The 18,181-nt window shown below is 44.5% G+C and overlaps 1 protein-coding gene across 2 annotated transcripts; it reads right to left on the bottom strand.

The window, feature by feature from the left end:
• Positions 1 to 6,265: 6,265 nt before the first annotated feature.
• Positions 6,266 to 17,956, bottom strand: LOC310669827 (uncharacterized protein). Of its 2 annotated transcripts, none has more exons than XM_083424243.1 (7): positions 17,747 to 17,956; positions 15,131 to 15,251; positions 12,960 to 13,138; positions 12,462 to 12,661; positions 11,345 to 11,492; positions 9,642 to 9,775; positions 6,266 to 8,767 (listed from the first exon to the last, which is right to left on the bottom strand). In XM_083424243.1, the coding sequence occupies exons 1-7, from the start codon at positions 17,802 to 17,804 to the stop codon at positions 8,051 to 8,053; spliced, it is 1,557 nt and encodes a 518-aa protein (XP_083280369.1). In that variant the 5' UTR covers positions 17,805 to 17,956; the 3' UTR covers positions 6,266 to 8,050. The 2 variants fall into 2 exon arrangements, with proteins under 2 accessions (XP_083280369.1, XP_083280368.1); XM_083424242.1 differs by having other exon boundaries at positions 12,960 to 13,144; positions 17,747 to 17,954.
• Positions 17,957 to 18,181: the final 225 nt, after the last annotated feature.

The raw sequence follows: 18,181 nt of genomic DNA, 5'->3' as shown, positions 1-18,181 counted from the left end.
TTTAAAAGGAAAAAAGCACTGGCTCTTTAGCTCCTTGACATCTGATGGGAGGGTGTTCCACTGGGCAGGCACCACTACTGCAAAGGCCCTCTGTCTGCTTCCCTGTAACCTCACCTCTCGCAATGAGGGAACCACCAGAAGACCCTCTGAGCTGGACGATATGGGTGGAGCACCTCCTTCGGGTATACAGGGTTGGAGCCGTTTAGGGCCTGTAAAAGGAGGGGGGAGGACTGTTATTATGATGAATATTTTTTTTATTAGGTTGTCTGTCAGTATGCTTTTTGCTATTGTATGTTTTTATCATTGACATTCCATAATGTATTTTAATTATGTATCTTTTGGTATATAAATTGAATTATATATATAATTATATACCCATCATTCAGCCCAGACACTGAGGTCCAGTGTTGCGGCCTTCCCTGCAAGAAGTGAGGTTACAGGGAACCAGGCAGAGGTCCTTTTTGGTAGTGGCGCCCACCCTGTGGGACGCGCTCCCATCAGATGTCAAGGAAATAAACAACTATCTGACTTTTAGAAGACATTCTGAAGGCAGCCCTGTTTAGAAAGTTTTTAATGTTTGAAGTTTTATTCTGTTTTTAGTCTTCAGTTGGGAGCTGCCCAGAGTGGCTGGGGAAACCCAGACAGATGGGCGGGGTATAAATAATAAAATGATTATGATTATGATATTATGATTATGATTATGATTAGAGTAGCTTCTGCACACACTTACACACTTACTATCCTCCTGTCAGGCAAGCAAGACTCAGCATCATAGGAACATGTAAAACTGCCTTATACAAGGTCAGATCATTAGCCTACTGCATTCAGTATTGTCAACCCTGGCTGGCAGTGGCTCTACAGGCCCCATGGCCTGAGGTGTCCCACCCCCATTATAAGAGTCCAAGAAACTGATTGCAAGGGAAGGCTACTAGAAGAGTCCCATTGGTATTCTTCTATTGGCAAGTTTCAGCTGCCCATTGCCCCAAGGTTTTAAAGGAGACACCCACCCTCCTGGAACAAATCAAGTTCTAGTTTCAAATAGTGTCCAGCCAGATCTCTAGGAAGCCCTCAGCAGGAGAGACATGAAATCTGCAGCTGCTCTCAACTGTTTTGTCTCCAGCATTGCTGTTCACAGGTGCGCTGTACCTAGCGGTTGTTGCGAGACCTACCCTCCCCAAGCTACCTGTAGCTTCCTCTATTAACCCTCAAATCAAAGTTCCTCCTTGCAAACTGGATCTTTCCCGTTCTTGCCAGCAGAACCACCACCTGTGCCTATTTCCGAGTTTTTTGGGGGGTTTCGGTTCTGTTGTGACTTCAATGAGTGTTAATTGGCTAGGTGATCTTTTCCTTGTGCTGGATTAAGAGGTGAAGCCAGTATTGCTAATAGGAGAGGCAAGAGCAGCCAGCCAAGGAAAGGATAAAAGTTTCACTGCTTTTCTAAACCACATGACTGTGAGCACCTCCAGAATATACGCACATAAGAAGGACCTACTGGATCAGGTCAGTGGCAAATCCAGTCCAGCATCCTATTCTCACAGTGGCCAAACCAATTGCAAGCAGGACCAGAGCACAAGAGCACTCACCCCTCTTGTGGTTTCTAGCAATTAATATTCAGAAGTAGTTCTGCCCTGATGGCTAGTAGCCTTCGATAGGCCTCGCCTCCATGAATTTGTCTAATCTTCTTTTAAAGCCTTGTAGATTGGTAGCCATCACTGCCTCCAGTTTGGGTGAGTTCCACAGTTGAGCTGCTTGAAGGATAACTTTCTTTTATCTACCCTGAACGATGGTGTTTTGCAAGAGGGATTCAAGTGCATACCAGGACTTTAGATTATGTCACTAAAAGTGGGTGTAAGGCTTCTTGCTCCCCAGCGCAAGAAATCCAGTGTTTTGAAGAATTTTTATTTATTTATTTATTTTGCAGTCAGGAAAGTAACAGGCCAGTGCATTTAGGTGTGAGGAATGAATGAATGACTGATAGAGAGATATGCAAAAGATATACCCATGGAAAGATATACCCTGCAAGCATATCAGAATGGATGCTGATTGTCATGCAACCACCCCGCAAACAAATCAGAGCAAATGTTCAACGGAGTTCAGATCTAATCTCCGCACAAGTTTTATGCAAGCAAATCAGGATGGATGTGCAATAAACTAGTGATTGCTATGCTAGGAACAAACACCAAAGCTCCAACAGCATTCTTGCTTGTGGCTGCCTCTGCTATTGTGTTTCTTGCTGGCTCCACAACTGAGCCATTATCATATGGCTCTTCCGGCTGCTGGAAACTGGACAAACAGTCCTCATGCATCTTTCCAGAGGAGTCACATCAGCTGCTACAAAACTCGTTTTTCACCCCTAACCTTGACAGGTTCATTTTCCCTTCCGCAGCACATCCCGTGAGAGGGATGAGAGAAGACAGATGAGTCAGAACAGTCATCCATCTTGGCCTGGAGTGCCCGTCATTGCTTTAGGCAGCTTGTCCTAACTACATCTATTCCTGTCCTGTATTCAATTTGCTTCTATATACTGGCTGTCTGTTGCCATCAGATGAAAAATTATTGACGTGATCCTACCACTCTGGCTGGCTCAAGGCAATAGAAGGGTATCAAATGAGCCCCAAAAGGTTCATAAGCGTAGCTTCTATTTATGATGATTTATATAGGACTCCCACTTCCAGGCACACTTTTATTATTATTATGCGTTTATGATTATTTGTGCTCTTGATGGTACTGGGGTAGTTATACGTGATTCTGCTTTCAATACTGTTTGTACCTGCAGAAACTTTGAGGTGGATATACTGCTTTGTTTTCGATCAGCCCATGTCCTGTAGCTTCCTGCGGAAACCCTGTAACTTTTTACACCGCAGATGTTCAAATTTATTTCTTGTCCTGCTTTCCTTGCGCTTTAGAATAACTTGTGACTGGTCCAATATAAATCCACCAGCAATGCACTATTCTTGCATCAATGACATGTTGCAGAAAATTACACCTGCAAATACGCACGCACACACACCAGTTTGGACCACAGAAATTCAGTTAGGCTTTTCATGCGAACCTACCTAATCCACACTTTCTGAAATGATATGTAAACCCAAACACGACCAACCTTCTAAATTTGTACTTCTCTAATTTGTACAATGTAGTTCTGCAACCAAATAATGTGTAGATTGGGGTAAGTGTGCATTAAAAAAATAATAATAATCTAGACTTCAGATGCCCAGACACACTGATTCCAACTGCCATATTCTAGCTATGTCACTGAAATATGGCAGCCTTGCCATGTATCCATGAGAATAATATGAAATGTATTACATGGGGGAGGGGAAATTGCTTGCAAAATGGTGTACTCAACAGGAGAAATTTGAAGTGAAATGCTGACAAATTTCATGAGGACTTTAAAAAAACAACAACAACCTGATCCAAAAATGTGGAATACTAAACTTAAGGCTGGGGAAATGAGCAACGGAGAGAAACTGCAATTTATGCATCCGTCCATCCCTCCCTCTCTACTGCTGTATGGAATGCCCTCCCTAAAAAGGTCAACTGAGAGACCTCCTTACAGTTAAGATGCTGGGTAAATGCATTTGTGTTTTATTTTTATTTTTTTTCATAAAATTTATACATTGCTTGACTGTAAAAAAACCACAACATAAAACTCAAAGTGATTTACAAAAAAATTAAGCAATTGAAATCAAGAAAAACATCACAACCCTACTTTAAAACATACAAAAGTTAATACACTAAAACAGATTAAAATCACCTCTGCTTTCTAAGCTTCTGGGTAGGCTTGTCTAAAAAATAATTTATTTATTTTTAGCAGGCTCTGAAAAGACCACAGTGAAGGTTCCTGCTTGATGTCAATAGGAAGGGAGTTCTAAAGTGCATGTGCTGCCGTACTGAACAATCAAATTCTTACAAATGCAGAATGGGTATTACGTATGTGGCAGCTTTAGTCGTGCCAATTCCATCGATAGAACTGGTTGAGTGGTAAACTGATCCCAAGTTGTCAATCGCAATGGCAATGCTAATAGCAACACCCTGAACTTGACCCCGTTGAAAATCAGTAACCTGTGCAGAGCACAGGTGTTATAATCTGACAACGCCTCCTGTTGTTCTGCTGCATTCTGCACTAACTGCAACTTCCAGACCAAATGTGACGGAAGACCGACATAGACCTCATTGCAGTAATCCAGTCATGAAACAGCCAGTTTCTCCAGCCCTTTAGGACCTGCTCCTGTAAATATTTTTTTCTATCTATTACCATAGGCTGTTCCTGCTTCAGTTTGTGATTTTAATTTCCTGTATTCATTTCTATGCTCTAATACTACTACTACTACTACTACTTTTAAATTAGACATTCATTTTTCCCCTATTCAGTTAGCTGCCCTGGGAAGATCAGTGTTGAAGGTGTGGGAAATATAAAAATACATAAATTAAGACATGTTCCAAGCATATATTTCCCTTCCATTGCTCTGGCTGAGTTGAAGCTATCTAAGGTCATGAGGCCCATCCAAGAAAAACAAGCATCGTTTGCTTAAATAAAGCCACAGATCAGCCAAAGAGTAGTGAATAACCTTGTTTACTCTGCCCAGCCTGAGAGAGTAAACAAGATCGGACTACATGGGCAGATAATCTGAACTGGGAAAAGGCAGCTCCCTCCCTATGCCACCATTACATACCCTCCAACATTTCTCTGATGAAAATAGGGACGTCCTATTCACCATCATCATCAACAACAACAACTTATGTCCAGCTCATCTGACTGGGTTGCCCCAGCCACTCTGGGCAGCTTCCAACATATACAAAAACATTTAAAAAAACATTAAGCATTCTAAAAAAACTTCCCTATACTAGGGTGCCTTCAGGTGCCTTATAAAGGTTGTATAGTTACTTATCTCCTTGGGCTGGGGGTTGCATAACTCCATACCCTCTGATGAAAATAGGGACATCCTAAGAAAAAGCAGAACATTCTGGGATCAAATCAGAAACAGAAACAGCTTCTGTAAATCCAGGACTGTCCCTGGAAAACAGGGACGTTTGGAGGGTCTGCCATTACGACATCTAAAAGGTGCTGCTGGCATAAAATCTCATGCCACACCTGGTAGCTCCTCAGACTCCCATCATGTTGTAGGAGGAGAAAAATAATGGGAAGATGCTTTGCTGTTATCATTATACACTGGTACGTCGGGTTACAAACGCTTCAGGTTACAAGCACTTTGGGTTACAAACTCCGCTAACCCGGAAGTAGTACCTCGGGTTGCGAACTTTGTTCCAGGATGAGAATGGAAATTGCATGCCAGCGGGAGGCCCCATTAGCGAAAGCATGCCTCAGGTTAAAAACGGTTTCGGATTAAGAACAGACATCCGGAACGAATTAAGTTTGTAACCCGAGGTACCACTGTAAGTTGAATCAGAAGACCCAAAGGGTCAGTGATGAGTAGGGATGGGGAAGAAATTTGATCCAGTTTCTCAATTAAAGGCAAATTTACCTAATCTGCACTTTTTAAAAGCAATATAAGAACTGAAAACCAAGCGTCCTTCAAAATCCTCACTACTCTCAATGTTATACAGTGGTACCTCAGGTTACATACGCTTCAGGTTACATATGCTTCAGGTTACATACCCCGCTAACCCAGAAATATTACCTCGGGTTAAGAACTTTGCTTCAGGATGAGAACAGAAATTGTGCAGCGGCAGAGCAGTGGCAGCGGGAGGCCCCATTAGCTAAAGTGGTGCTTCAGATTAAGAACAGTTTCAGTTTAAGTACGGACCTCTGGAACGAATTAAGTACTTAACCCAAGGTACCACTGTAATGTTGTTATCTGGCCAAGTAAAGCCTTTGTAAAGGCATTTGACTGAACTCTGGAAAACGAATGATAGATGAGGTGGGCCTTGGCCCAGTCAAGGGAGGCTTAGTTTTCTTTCACCGAACACCAGTCGCTGAGGAGAGCGTTGTGCAAGCGAGGCCTGAGCACACAACACTCTCCTCAGTGAGGGGCATAGTGCCTCTGATATTTGGAAGAATGTAGCCAACCGCCATATATTTACAAAGGGTCTGCTTTAATAATATTAGTTTCAACAATATTTGCATATTGTTTAAATGTTTCAATAAGGTATGTTTGTTGTTCTTACATGCAGGGCCGCTGAATAAGTGTGTTCAAAATGCATTGGGCAAATGTTGTAGCCACTTTACGTCTGTGCATCCTTGAGATTTAATTCCCCCACTCCCATCATTATTGATGCCTTCAGGCCAAGGACGGCAGAGCACTTATCTACTTTAATTGCACAATTTGAATCCTTCCCACAAGAGACTTACAGTCTGGAGACACCGCCCTATGTACAACTGCAAGGAACAGACCAGCACCGCACAAAAGTGGAACTCTGCTAAGGTCCAGGCATGGTGGAAATTTCCTGTTTCAGGTAAGTGGAATGCCTAGGTACCTTCTAGCAAGGTTGGAAGCATTATTGTACTGATGTCACAGGAACTGTTCCAAGGTAACAGGAGTTCACAAGCATGGCCACCAAGATGCTACTCTTTTTAAAAACCACATTTTTCCTTAGGAACCTGTGCCTTTGCCCTCCTTGCTAGCTTCTTCTTTGCAACCTTGCAGAACGGTGCAGATACATAATTAACACTCCGTTGCTGAGCTGTCAGCGCCTTCCATCAAGCATCAACCAGGAAGGGTATCTGCTGTAAATGGAATGCACATGCCACCCAGAAAGAATCAATTTATAACCTTCCTCTTAGAAAATAAGATGTTTTTATGAACGAGTAATGTGTTTTATGAATGATACTCATGTCAAAATGTTATAGTGAGCCAAAAGGGGAATGGAGGAGCCAAGTTTGTTCCATATCGGACCCCGGCAGCCGCCTATGTAGTGAGGAACTCCTAAATGTACTGCTGATGGGCAACTGGCAGGTTTGGTACTTGCCAGAAGAAGGTGAAACCTGCCAAATGGAGGTCTTTTGTATAAAAGGGGAGAGATTTGAGTCAGTGCAAGAAGAGTAGGCTAAGAAAGGAGACAGGGATTGTTGCAATATCTACAGGAATGGTTAATGTGTCCGGAGTATGAATGGCAGAGTGAGACAAGCAATTTATAAAATATCATGATAGACAAGTTGGAAAGCATGTAATCCATGCATGCTCCCGATTTCACAGAACAACCCCTTTTTATTACATTTCTATTACGTTTCTGGGTGGTCTTTCTGTAAAGAGGATGGGACACTTTCTGAAGTTTTAGAACTTGCTACCCACTTTGTTTGGGGCTCTTCTTCTTCCTGTTGGAGGAGGGGGGGAATCTCTCTTGCAACCATTCAATAAGGATCAGGCTTAGCAGCCAACCTTGCTTTACCTTTACTTGGTTGTTGTCTCCTTTTATTTTTCTGAGAGCAGACCTTGGGGAACTCTGAGCCCCTTGAGTGGGACTTCAGGTGTAAAAGCGAACCCCAGTTTCTATAACATTGATATGGGAACTGGGAAGGTGATGAGTGCAGAAGACCCACGGACAGCAGCCACACAGTTTGGGAACACAAGATCCACAAATCTAACAATGAATTTTCAAATACAGTAATACCCAAAGTTCCTAGTTTGGAGTATCCTTGGAGCCTTGGTAGTACGTAAGGGTTAACACACATGAGGCACATGAGAAGGAGGAGCTCTAGCATTACTCCTTCTTACAATTTTCTGGCTTTCCTTTGTGCACTCCAGTTACATGGCTACATTTGGATTAGGTAGGTTCATGAGTCAGATGGCTGTCTTGCCATCCTCAGTGCCTGCCCTACCATTAGGCAGAGTGAGATAGCCATTTCAGGCATCAGTTGCCAGGGATCAGGGTGAGGTGGCGAGCTGGAGGAGGGTCGAACTCTGCATATCAGGAAGCAAAATATGGTGGGATATAGTGGGAGGGGAGGGAAAGAGAGGCCAGTAACCCTTTTGAAGACCCGTCAGGACAGACCTCTCTCTTTCTTCTTCAGCTCCCACCTTCTCCTGCAGGGTGAGACAGCAGCTGGGGTTTCTGCATTTCCCAATTGCTTATTTGACACATCAAAAAACTACGTTTCACAGGAAAGGATGGGTGGGTGGAGTTCATAGCCAGGGAAACTCATTGCCTTTGTGTCTTTGGCTTCCAGGCTGGTGCTGCTACAAAGCTCCGCATCTTCTAAGAAACTGCTCTGATCCCGGTATACCTGTAACTCAGCGACCTGCTTGGCTGGGGCCTCTGGGTAGGTATTGCAGCCTTTCACTAGATCAAAAGGTCCTGGACTGTACACAAGGCCTTGTGTGTCTAGGTGAGCCTGCAACTTCAAAGAGCTGAGGGGAATATCAGCCCCAGATGAAGGCAGCCATCTCACTTGGCCACTTTTATAGCTAGTTCTGCATTCCCAAGAGACTGTCTCCAAGCCACCAAAATGAAATCCTCCTGGTGATGGCGATGGGTGTTCAGAAGATTCCAAGAGCTCCAGAGCACTTCTGTAGTCCTCATCACCTGAATCATCTTTCCTCACCAGCCCTCCTGATGAGAGGGGGTCTACAACAGCAACTGACAAGCAAGAGGGGTCCTCATTGCCCTTATCAAAACCATTTGGACAATAGTCACTTGATCCCTGAGCACCTAAACTGCCTGGAATCAGTTGGAACTGGGGGTTTTCCTGCTCTGTTGGCAGACCGTCTTCCGAGGGCAGCTGCACAGTAGTTGAGATGAAAACTACGGAATCAGCTTCCAAGTGAAGTGCAGGTATCAGAGCAGATGAATTCCTGTTCAGAAAAACCTGTGGAGAAATGAAGAGATTGTTGCTCCTATATAAACCAGGAAGAAATTCAACAGGGCAGTATGCTACTGCATAAAATTTCATGGGCAGAAATAGGTCCATCAGAGGTCCTTCTCTTCAAAGGCGAGACAGGTGGTGACTAGACAGAGAGGGGCTTCTCCCATTTGTGGAATACTCTCTCCAGTTGCTCAGGTGCCAGGTGAAGGCTCTCTTATTTGTCCGAGCCTTCCCATGAATGGCACACTGCTTGTTCTGTTTTTTTCAATCTGCTGCTCCACAATATTAAGGCTCCCCCATTATTTTTTAAACATTGCCTATTAATAAAAGCATCCATGAAAAAGCTTCTATTCCAGCTTGCATCTTGCTATACTAGATGTCTTCTTGCAAGGGGATTCTCCCCACCCACCCAGAGGGGAGCATTCAAGACTGCAATTTCTTCCACCTGTAGTCTGAAATGACACAGTTCATCCTATCACTTCAGGATTCTTCTCCTCACTACCAACTCACTTTGCTGCAAATGTAGATTGAGACTTTCACAGGTGGCAACTGGTTTTAAATTGTAGGGTATACAAAACACTGATGTCCAAGGACGACGATACAGGTAAGAATAATAGCCTGTTCCAACAGGCTTGAGGGAACTGACAGCTTCTACACACACATACACACACACACACACACACGTTTAATTGTTATTTTTTTCTATGTTTTTAGCTGTTCTTATTTTTATCTGTAAACTGCCTTGGGTCCCTGTCAACAACAACAACCGCAGCTGTATGTGTCCACAAGAGAGTTGGCTCAAAGCATACATTCTATCAAAAAAGGATGCAGATCTGTTGATATTTGTGCCAAGCTGAAGCAAACAACTGCTACTCACCAGGGATTTGGGTAGATCCATTTCTGAGGTGCTCAGTTGCATGTACTGCTTAAGGAAAGTCTTTCCAACCCCGCTCAACAGGATGAGTCCAAAAACAGAGGCCAACACTATAACAGAAAGGGTCCAGTAGTCACCTGAAATGGGGTAAGAAAAGTTGGGAGGAAAAATAACCTTTCTTCAATTAACATCATTCTATTCTACAGTGGTACCTCAGTTTAAGAACAGTCCTGTTTATGAATGATTCAGTTTACAAACTCCGCAAAACTGAAAGTAGTGTCCCGGTTTGCGAACTTTACCTCAGTCTAAGAATGGAATCCAAATGGTGGAAGGGCACCAGCAGTGGGAGGCCTCATTAGGGAAAGCACACCTCAGTTTAAGAATGGTTTCAGTTTAAGAACGGAGTTCCAGAACAGATTAAGTTTGTAAACCGAAGTACCATTGTATCAGGATTGTGAATGAGGGCTTTTCCCGGGGAATAAGTAGGTCCATTGCAGTTTAACCTTTGCATAGCTAATCCTGACGGCCTTGATATTAAAATCTTAATTTAGTCCATATTTAGAGGAGTGGAGACAGCCATCCCACTTTTATATTTTCAGTATACAGGTGACTCTCAACTTACGCAGGGATTATGTTCCATGGATTGCGCATAAAGCCAAAACTATTACTACTACTACTATTATTATTATTATTATTATTTATAATTTATACCCCACCCATCTGGCTGGGTTTCCCCAGCCACTTTGGGCGGCTTCCAACAAATATTAAAATACAATGGTCTGTTAAATATTAAAAGCTTCCCTGAAGAGGGCTGCCTTCAAATGTCTTCTAAAAGTCTGCTAGTTGTTTTTCTCTTTGACATCAGGTGGGAAGGCGTTCCACAGGTCGGGTGCCACTACCAAGAAGGCCCTCTGCCTGGTTCCCTGTAACTTGGCTTCTCGAGGCGAGGGAACCGCCAGAAGGCCCTCGGCGCTGGACCTCAGTGTCCAGGCAGAATGATGGGGGTGGAGATGCTGCTTCAGGTATACTGGACCAAGGCCGTTTAGGGCTTTAAAGGTCAGCACCAACACTTTGAATTGTTCTCGGAAATGTACTGGGAGCCAATGTAGATCTTTCAAGACCGGTGTTATGTGGTCTCAGTGGCCACTCCCAGTCACCAGTCTAGCTGCCACATTCTGGATTGGTTGTAGTTTCTGGGTCACCTTCAAAGGTAGCCCCACATAGAGCACATTGCAGTAATCCAAGTGAGAGATAACTAGAGCATGCATCACTCTGGTGAGACAGTCCGTGGGCAAATAGGGTCTCAGCCTGCATACCAGATGGAGCTGGTAAACAGCTGCCCTGGACACAGAATTGACCTGCGCCTCCATGGACAGCTGTGAGTCCAAAATGACTCCCAGACTGCACATCTGGTCCTTCATGGGCACAGTTACCCCATTCAGGACCAGGGAGTCCTCCACACCTGCTCGCCTCCTGTCCCCCAAAAACAGTACTTCTGTCTTGTCAGGATTCAACCTCAATCTGTTAGTCACCACATAAAACCACATCTTCTAAAGACCGCACAGGGAAACTGAACCCTGGGTAAGCACAGGCACCCCTGGAGTCTCTTGCACATTGAGATATTGGGGTGGTACACAAACACAGCAAAGATTAGGTAGATTACCCCAGTCCAAAGTGAGTGGGGGTGAAGCCTCTTTGTCTCTTACCTGTTGAGCTAGCTGGCGTTTTAATACACCGCACAGCTTCCCTGGTTGGATGGTTCGCAACTTCTGCTTTGACGCAATAATTGGTATTTGGCTTCACATTCTTAAAGGTGTGTTTTGTTACATTTATTCTTCTTTGTTTGCTATCCATCTTGGGAAAGAAGACACATAGGATGTCAAAGCAGTTCCATGCTCTTAGAAACAACAAAAGGCTAGCGTCACTTTTAAGGTCAGTTTTTAAACTGGAAGCCTTTAGATAAGGCTGTAGGCAAACAGGTTTTCTCCAACTTAGTACTCTCCAGATGTTGGACTACAACTCCCATCAACCTCAGCCAACATTGCCAGTTGTCAGGGATGGTGGGAGCAGTACTCCAATTGGATCTGGTGGTCATTCATGTTGAAGAAGGTCAGTGAAAACCACAATTAGATATTTCTGCTGTGGCCTAATGGCTAAGAAACTGAGTTGTAGATCAAGAAATCCCTGGTCCAAATCTAGCCTCTACAAAAAGGAAAGAAAGAAAACCCAGTTGCACTGTAGTCCTATGCATCTCTTCTCAGAAGTAAGTTCCACTAAGATCCATCTGCACTATATATTTAAAGCAGTTTCATGCCACTTTAAACAGTCATGGCTTCTCCCAAAGTATCTTGGGAATTTCAGTTTTCTAAGGGTGCTGGGAGTTGCTAGGACACCACCTATTCCTCTCACAGCTACAATTCCCAGAGGCCCCTGCAAGGATGGATTAACCATTAAACAATTCAGAATTGTAGCACTTTCTGGGCCATATGCCAGTGCTGGGTGGGGCCAGGGCAAAAGTGGGTGGACCAACAAACTCAACTTCCCCTTTTGTACAATAGGCTAGTTTCTACTATCTTCCACCTAGGCAAGCAAGAAATATTATCGATGTTAAGGGAAACAATCTAGCCAGGCAAAAACACTTGGCATGCGAAGCAAGGACAATGAGTAGGGTGGCCAGGACAGAGTTTCAAGGGCCAAGGAAGGACGCCTTCAGCCTCTGGCCCTGAGGTTCTCCACCCCTGTGTGAACCCATTCAATACAATCTGCCTGGTTCAAGGAAATGGGCATCAAGGAAAGGGAGAGTCTTGTTCAACAACAACAAACCCAACAGGTGTCCAGTTCATCTCCACACAACTTTACAGCCTGGAAATCTCCCCCTTCACTACTGAGGATGATCAGGATCTTTAGAAGAGATGTGAAACCCAATGAGTCATTTTCCTCCAGTAGGATCTGGGGCATAGAGACGGATACCGTAACACTACCATCTGCAGCAGCCAGAGAGAGAATGAGGGGGCCAACAACAGCTGTGAAGAGAGAGGAAAAGAAGGAGATACATTTGGCAGGTTCCCTTTCACCTTTCAGTGCGCCAGGCAGAACATGCAACTCAAATCTCAGCATCGTCAGCACTTTTAATCTCTGCGCTTTCTTCTGAATGTCAGGGCTAGACGACGTGCTACATTAAATCCATGTTTACATTACATTATGTTTTAAACCAGAGATGGACAGGACATCCCTTCAGAAGGAGCTGCCTTTCTTCTGCAAAGTAGTACACGCATGGTCACCTAACCCAATTCAAGTCTTCAACAGAAAAAGTTTCCTTACTGTCTTTGTATGGCTGCAGCCGATCTGAATAGGTCCATTCTGACAACCTGCCTCCATCCTTGGCTCTCACCCTGGCTTGGTAAAAACTGAAAACGTCTGACAGATGAAGCTGGCAGCTTCGGTTTCCTCTGAGATTCCTTCTTCTGCAGGACGGCTCTTTGATCCAGTCAGGATAAGATCTGTTACTTAGAAGCAGAAGATGCAATAGGACCATGACATCTCTTGTCTTAGCATTTGTTCTACCCTCCCCACAACCAGCCTGTCTGTGAAGGGCAGCACCCTGAGAGGAGGAAGAGTCACCACTGCCCAAAGTGGCAAGACAAGCAAGAGGCTCGTCGGGGGGCTGCACCTCCTACCCCCACACCATCATGCCTTCCGCCCCACAGGTGGAGCTGCTGCCCCCAAAGCCAGTTCCTGCCCTTCGCTGCTGCAGAGTGCTACCCTCTGCTGGGTGTTTGCTGCCTCCTGCTCCTCAACTCTGGCAGCTGCAGTGGCAGGCTTATGGGAGGCTGTGGCAGGATCCTCTGCTCACCCCTTCTTCTTCCTTGCCCTCTTTGGGGCAGCCAAGGTCTAAGTATAGGTTTGCTGCTACCATCCATGAGTGTGCCAGCGGTGGGGTTGAGGAGCAGCAAAGAGCAAGCACCCAGCAACAGTGAGCACCCGGCAGGGCCAAGTGCTGGCCACCAGAAGCTGCTGAGGGCTAGGTCACAGGGGTTGCCATCTGGGGTTTTGCCTTTAGCGGCAACATGGCTTGGGCCAGGGCTTTCCCTGAAAGTTAATCTCTCGTTCATGATTTTAGTCATGATCAAAATGATACTGCTTTCAGGAAGACTGTGGCCAGGATGGAGCCAATGGTGTACCTCCATACCTGGAGCACTGATTTACCCCCTAGAATCATAGAGTTGGAAGAGACCACAAGGGCCATCAAGTCCAACCCCCTGCCAAGCAGGAAACACCATCAGAGCACTCCTGACATATGGTTGTCAAGCCTCTGCTTAAAGACCTCCAAAGAAGGAGACTCCACCACACTCCTTGGCAGCAAATTCCACTGTCAAACAGCTCTTACTGTCAGGAAGTTCTTCCTAATGTTTAGGTGGAATCTTCTTTCTTGTAGTTTGGATCCATTGCTCCGTGTCCGCTTCTCTGGAGCAGCAGAAAACAACCTTTCTCCCTCCTCTGTGTGACATCCTTTTATATATTTGAACATGGCTATCATATCACCCCTTAACCTCCTCTTCTCCAGGCTAAACATGCCCAGCTCCCTTAGCCGTTCCTCATAAGGCATCGTTTCCAGGCCTTTGACCATTTTGGTTGCCCTCCTCTGGACATGTTCCAGTTTGTCAGTGTCCTTCTTGAACTGTGGTGCCCAGAACTGGACACAGTACTCCAAGTGAGGTCTGACCAGAGCAGAATACAGTGGCACTATTACTTCCCTTGATCTAGATGCTATACTCCTATTCATGCAGCCCAGAATTGCATTGGCTTTTTGTTGTTGTTGTTATTTATTGAACATGATCATTTCTTGTTATGCACAAAGGCATCCAAAAGGCTTGCGACATATTTAAGACCATAAGCATAAACAACTAAAACACATTGTAGAAAAAACACATTTACATGAAAACATATGTTATTCATTAAAAAAAAAATGGACAAGGAGCAACAAGAAATAAGAGCAGCAGAAAACATTGGCAACCCAGCTAAAAGCAAGCAACATCACTGTAGTCCAATCAAAAGCCTGAAAGGAAAAGTATGTTTTTACTTGAAGGCCTCTGAAAAGAGAGTGGCACAGATGGGGGAGCCACAACTGAAAAGCCCCTTTCCTTTGTCACCTATGCACCACCCCCACCCCCAGAAAACACATCAAGGGAAACTGCTCTTAACACCCATAGAGACCTTCCTTAAAATCTAAATAATTTTCAAGCGGCGATTTTGGTCAGTACTGTGGCACTGGGAGTGTGGGTGGATAGACTGAAACTTACCCTCCCCATCATTCCACAGTCCTACAACTGCTGCACAAATAACAAAAACCAGGAACATTAGTTACACTCACACAGTTAACTTCTTGGCAAGTTTGACCCTCAGTGTTGACAATGCTTTGCTAGGTGGACTGATTGTCTGGTTTAGTATAAGTTCAAAAGAGGTAGTTCTTGGAAAAGAAAATGTCAGCATACCCATTACTTTTCTCCACCTCATACTGAGTGCTGTTGGTCGAGTTTGGAGACTGGTGCCATGTCACGAAAGTATAGAAGTTCTCCGAAATTAGTGTCACGTTTTGTGGAGGAAGCAGGATTCCTTAGAATGAATGAAAAGGGGGAAGTGAACTAATCAAGAACTCTGGAAGGAAAGAGCTCTCCAAATATCCTACTTTCACCTGAAAAGGATAGATCCTGATGAATACTGTATTTAATTAGAATTCAGGGGATGGGAAAGGCTGGATTCAAGCCTGGCCCAGATGCAAAATGAGATGGTTGGGATGAGTTTTGGCTTCTCTCCATTTCTCACCCCCCCCCCCCCCCAGTATTTAGTTAAGTTCTCCACATTTCTATAGCAATTTGCATTTTGCTTCTTTTTTAAAAAGACCTCATGAAAATTCATTAGCATTCTTCTAGGCAATGTAGCCTAACATAACGTGATTACAATGCTATTTTCTCTAATACGATGCATGTTTGTAAGTTGCATTTGCTAATTTTACCGAAACATACACATTTTTGATAACTTGGCAGGAGAACTGTGTTGCAAAATTCACAGAAGTGTGAATTTTGAATCATGGCTGTGTTTTAGAAAGAGCAGATTGGGTAAGTTCACCTTTAAATGCAAACTGAATCTAGCATCTCGCCTACCCTGTGGTTTGCAGATCTGGCTTGAACTCATACCAGAATGCAGAAGATCTTCTTCAAAAATCTACCAAATAAGTAGCAGGATTGCAGAGGAACTTTGATGTCAGATGAGTTACAAGTGGGCAGCCCCACCCAAATGGGCCAATTCCCCATCCGTTATACAGGCTGCAGGTGTATGCTGTGTATTGTCTGTTGAACAGATATCTGTTAGGAGACATCTGAATGCAGTCCTGTATAGGCAAGCTTTTTTAAGGTTTAATGTTTACTATGTTTTGACATATGCTGGAAGCCGCCCAGAGTGACTGGTGGGGAACAAATGAATAATAGTAGTAGTGGTGGTGGTGGTGGTGGTGGTGGTTGCTCCACACAGCCGATGGTTAAAGTAACAGCTTTATTAAGCAAAGCTCTGCGCAGCTTCCTGGTGGAGCTCTAAAAATCCAGTTCTACAGGTTAGGTGGCTCTTAAAGCAACAGTGCAGAGTTTTTTCTGTGTACCTGAAGGTAACATTTCCTAATTGCATATGAATTCACCTGAAGGAATGGGGTCTGAAAGTATAGGGGCTTGAGGAAACCAGTTTTGGGAGATTGGGAGATTGGAACAGAGGGAATCCTCAGTTAGCTAAAGGTATCCTGATGCTTTCAACTTTTCTTTGCATTGACCTGATTCTCTAATTTCCTGACACATTTCACCTCTGACTGTGGCTGCCTCCGTACTAAGTAGAACTGCTTTATTTTCTGCCGCCCTCCTTCCTGGCCACCTCTAGCTCCACAATTTACAGGTAGATTGCCTTTTCAGGAAGACACCCCCTAGCCCTTCCCTTACGCCATGGGTAGGCAAACTAAGGGCCAGGGGCCGGATCCGGCCCAATCGGCTTCTTAATCCAGCCCACAGACGGTCCAGGAATCAGCGTGTTTTTACATGAGTAGAATGTGCCCTTTTATTTAAAATGCATCTCTGGGTTATTTGTGGGGCATACAAATTCATTCATTTCCCCCCCTCAAAATATAGTCCAGCCCCCCACAAGGTATGAGGGACAGTGGACCGCCCCCCTGCTGAAAAAGTTTGCTGACCCCTGCCTTACCCTCTCCTTTGAGGAAATATCAGCTGATCATTTCAGTTGACAGCCATCAGCTTAAACCAATGATAGGGCATGACACTTCCTTGAATTATCCAAGGTCAGAATTTGTGTTGCAATACTCAGAAATGCCTGCATATATAGCACAACTTCCTAATGCCTTGTAATTCTGGGTCCTGGTAATCACGATGATCTAGAATGCTGCACAAATCAAACGAGGTTTCTGTGATCTATGTGAACTAATATGTCCTCATTAACACCCCACCAGTGTGTGGGCAGGTCAGGGCTTTGGGGGCAGACACCCACGGTTCTCTCAGCAGAATAAGGACCCCAGAACTCAATAGTTCTTGCTTATCACACTTTGATATAAGTAATAGACATGGTCATCTAAAATTAATTGACGCACATATATTCCATTACTCTCTCATAATTATCTTAAATCCAGAACATAAAATTACCTAATTGCATCACTTCATCTAGGCTGACCTTTTGCCTTTTGCCAGTTTTTGCTTGATGTTATCAAAGCAACATATTCCTGTGCTTGCATGCATGAATTTATTGGAAAACAGGATTTCCTTCTCAGCTTATATCCCCGCCCCCCGCAAAGCCCTGGAAGGACCTTTATCTACAAATAGATAAAAGGTCCTCAGGACACATTATTTCTTTGCCAGAAATGGGGGTGGGCGCAGCTATGGCCATTCCGATGTTGTTGGGCTACCACTCCCATCATCCTTCATCCTAGCTGGGAGGCTGGTGGAGGTGGAGTCCCACAACTTCCAGAGGAGCCCCCAAGTTCCCCATCCCTGGTGCAGGCACTAGGAGCCAAGAACAGCTAGTCAACTTTTCTTCACCAACTTAAGGAATCAAAGACTTACCAAGTTGGAAGGAGTGACCGATAAAGAGCAAAAATGCAGCCCACAATGCAACGGCCATGGTTCCTGGCTGGCGGGCTCTGCTCTCCTTCCATCTGTCTCGCGGCCATGCATTTGAATCATATGAATCGGACAAATGTGGAAGGATTAATTCCTGAAGTTACCACACCTTAAGACTGAGTTCTCTCATTGCACACCAATTACTTAAGTGAAGGATTAGCGAGCAAATTCTTTTTGAACAGGGGGAGGAGCAGGAAGAGGGTGCGTAAGGACAGTCCTTTTGTTTAGGTGCACATGATCTGCGAGTGGAATGCTGGTTGGGAGCCAGTATGCTGTGGATACTAAACGTCACAACAAGCCACCTGATTCAAAGTAAAAAGGAAGCTTTATACCTGCCCCTTTTAATCCCAGCAGTCAGTGACAAACAGAGCTCCTTTT

This window comes from Podarcis tiliguerta, assembly GCF_965153285.1.
Source record: "Podarcis tiliguerta genome assembly, chromosome: Z".
Lineage (NCBI taxonomy): Eukaryota > Metazoa > Chordata > Lepidosauria > Squamata > Lacertidae > Podarcis > Podarcis tiliguerta.
Note: the sequence above shows the minus strand (reverse complement) of the source record. Positions and strands in the feature narration are given on the sequence as shown.

Bases quoted from the DNA above. Each gene is read 5' to 3' on its own strand.
- LOC310669827 (XM_083424242.1), bottom strand. From the start codon at position 17,804: ATGGCCGTTGCATTGTGGGCTGCATTTTTGCTCTTTATCGGTCACTCC. The intron at 11,493-12,461 runs GTTTGTTGTTGT...TTCTTTCCCAAG, and splicing joins ATGAACTGGACACCTGTTGG to ATGGATAGCAAACAAAGAAG. The intron at 8,768-9,641 runs GTGAGTAGCAGT...ATTTCTCCACAG, and splicing joins TGGATCTACCCAAATCCCTG to GTTTTTCTGAACAGGAATTC.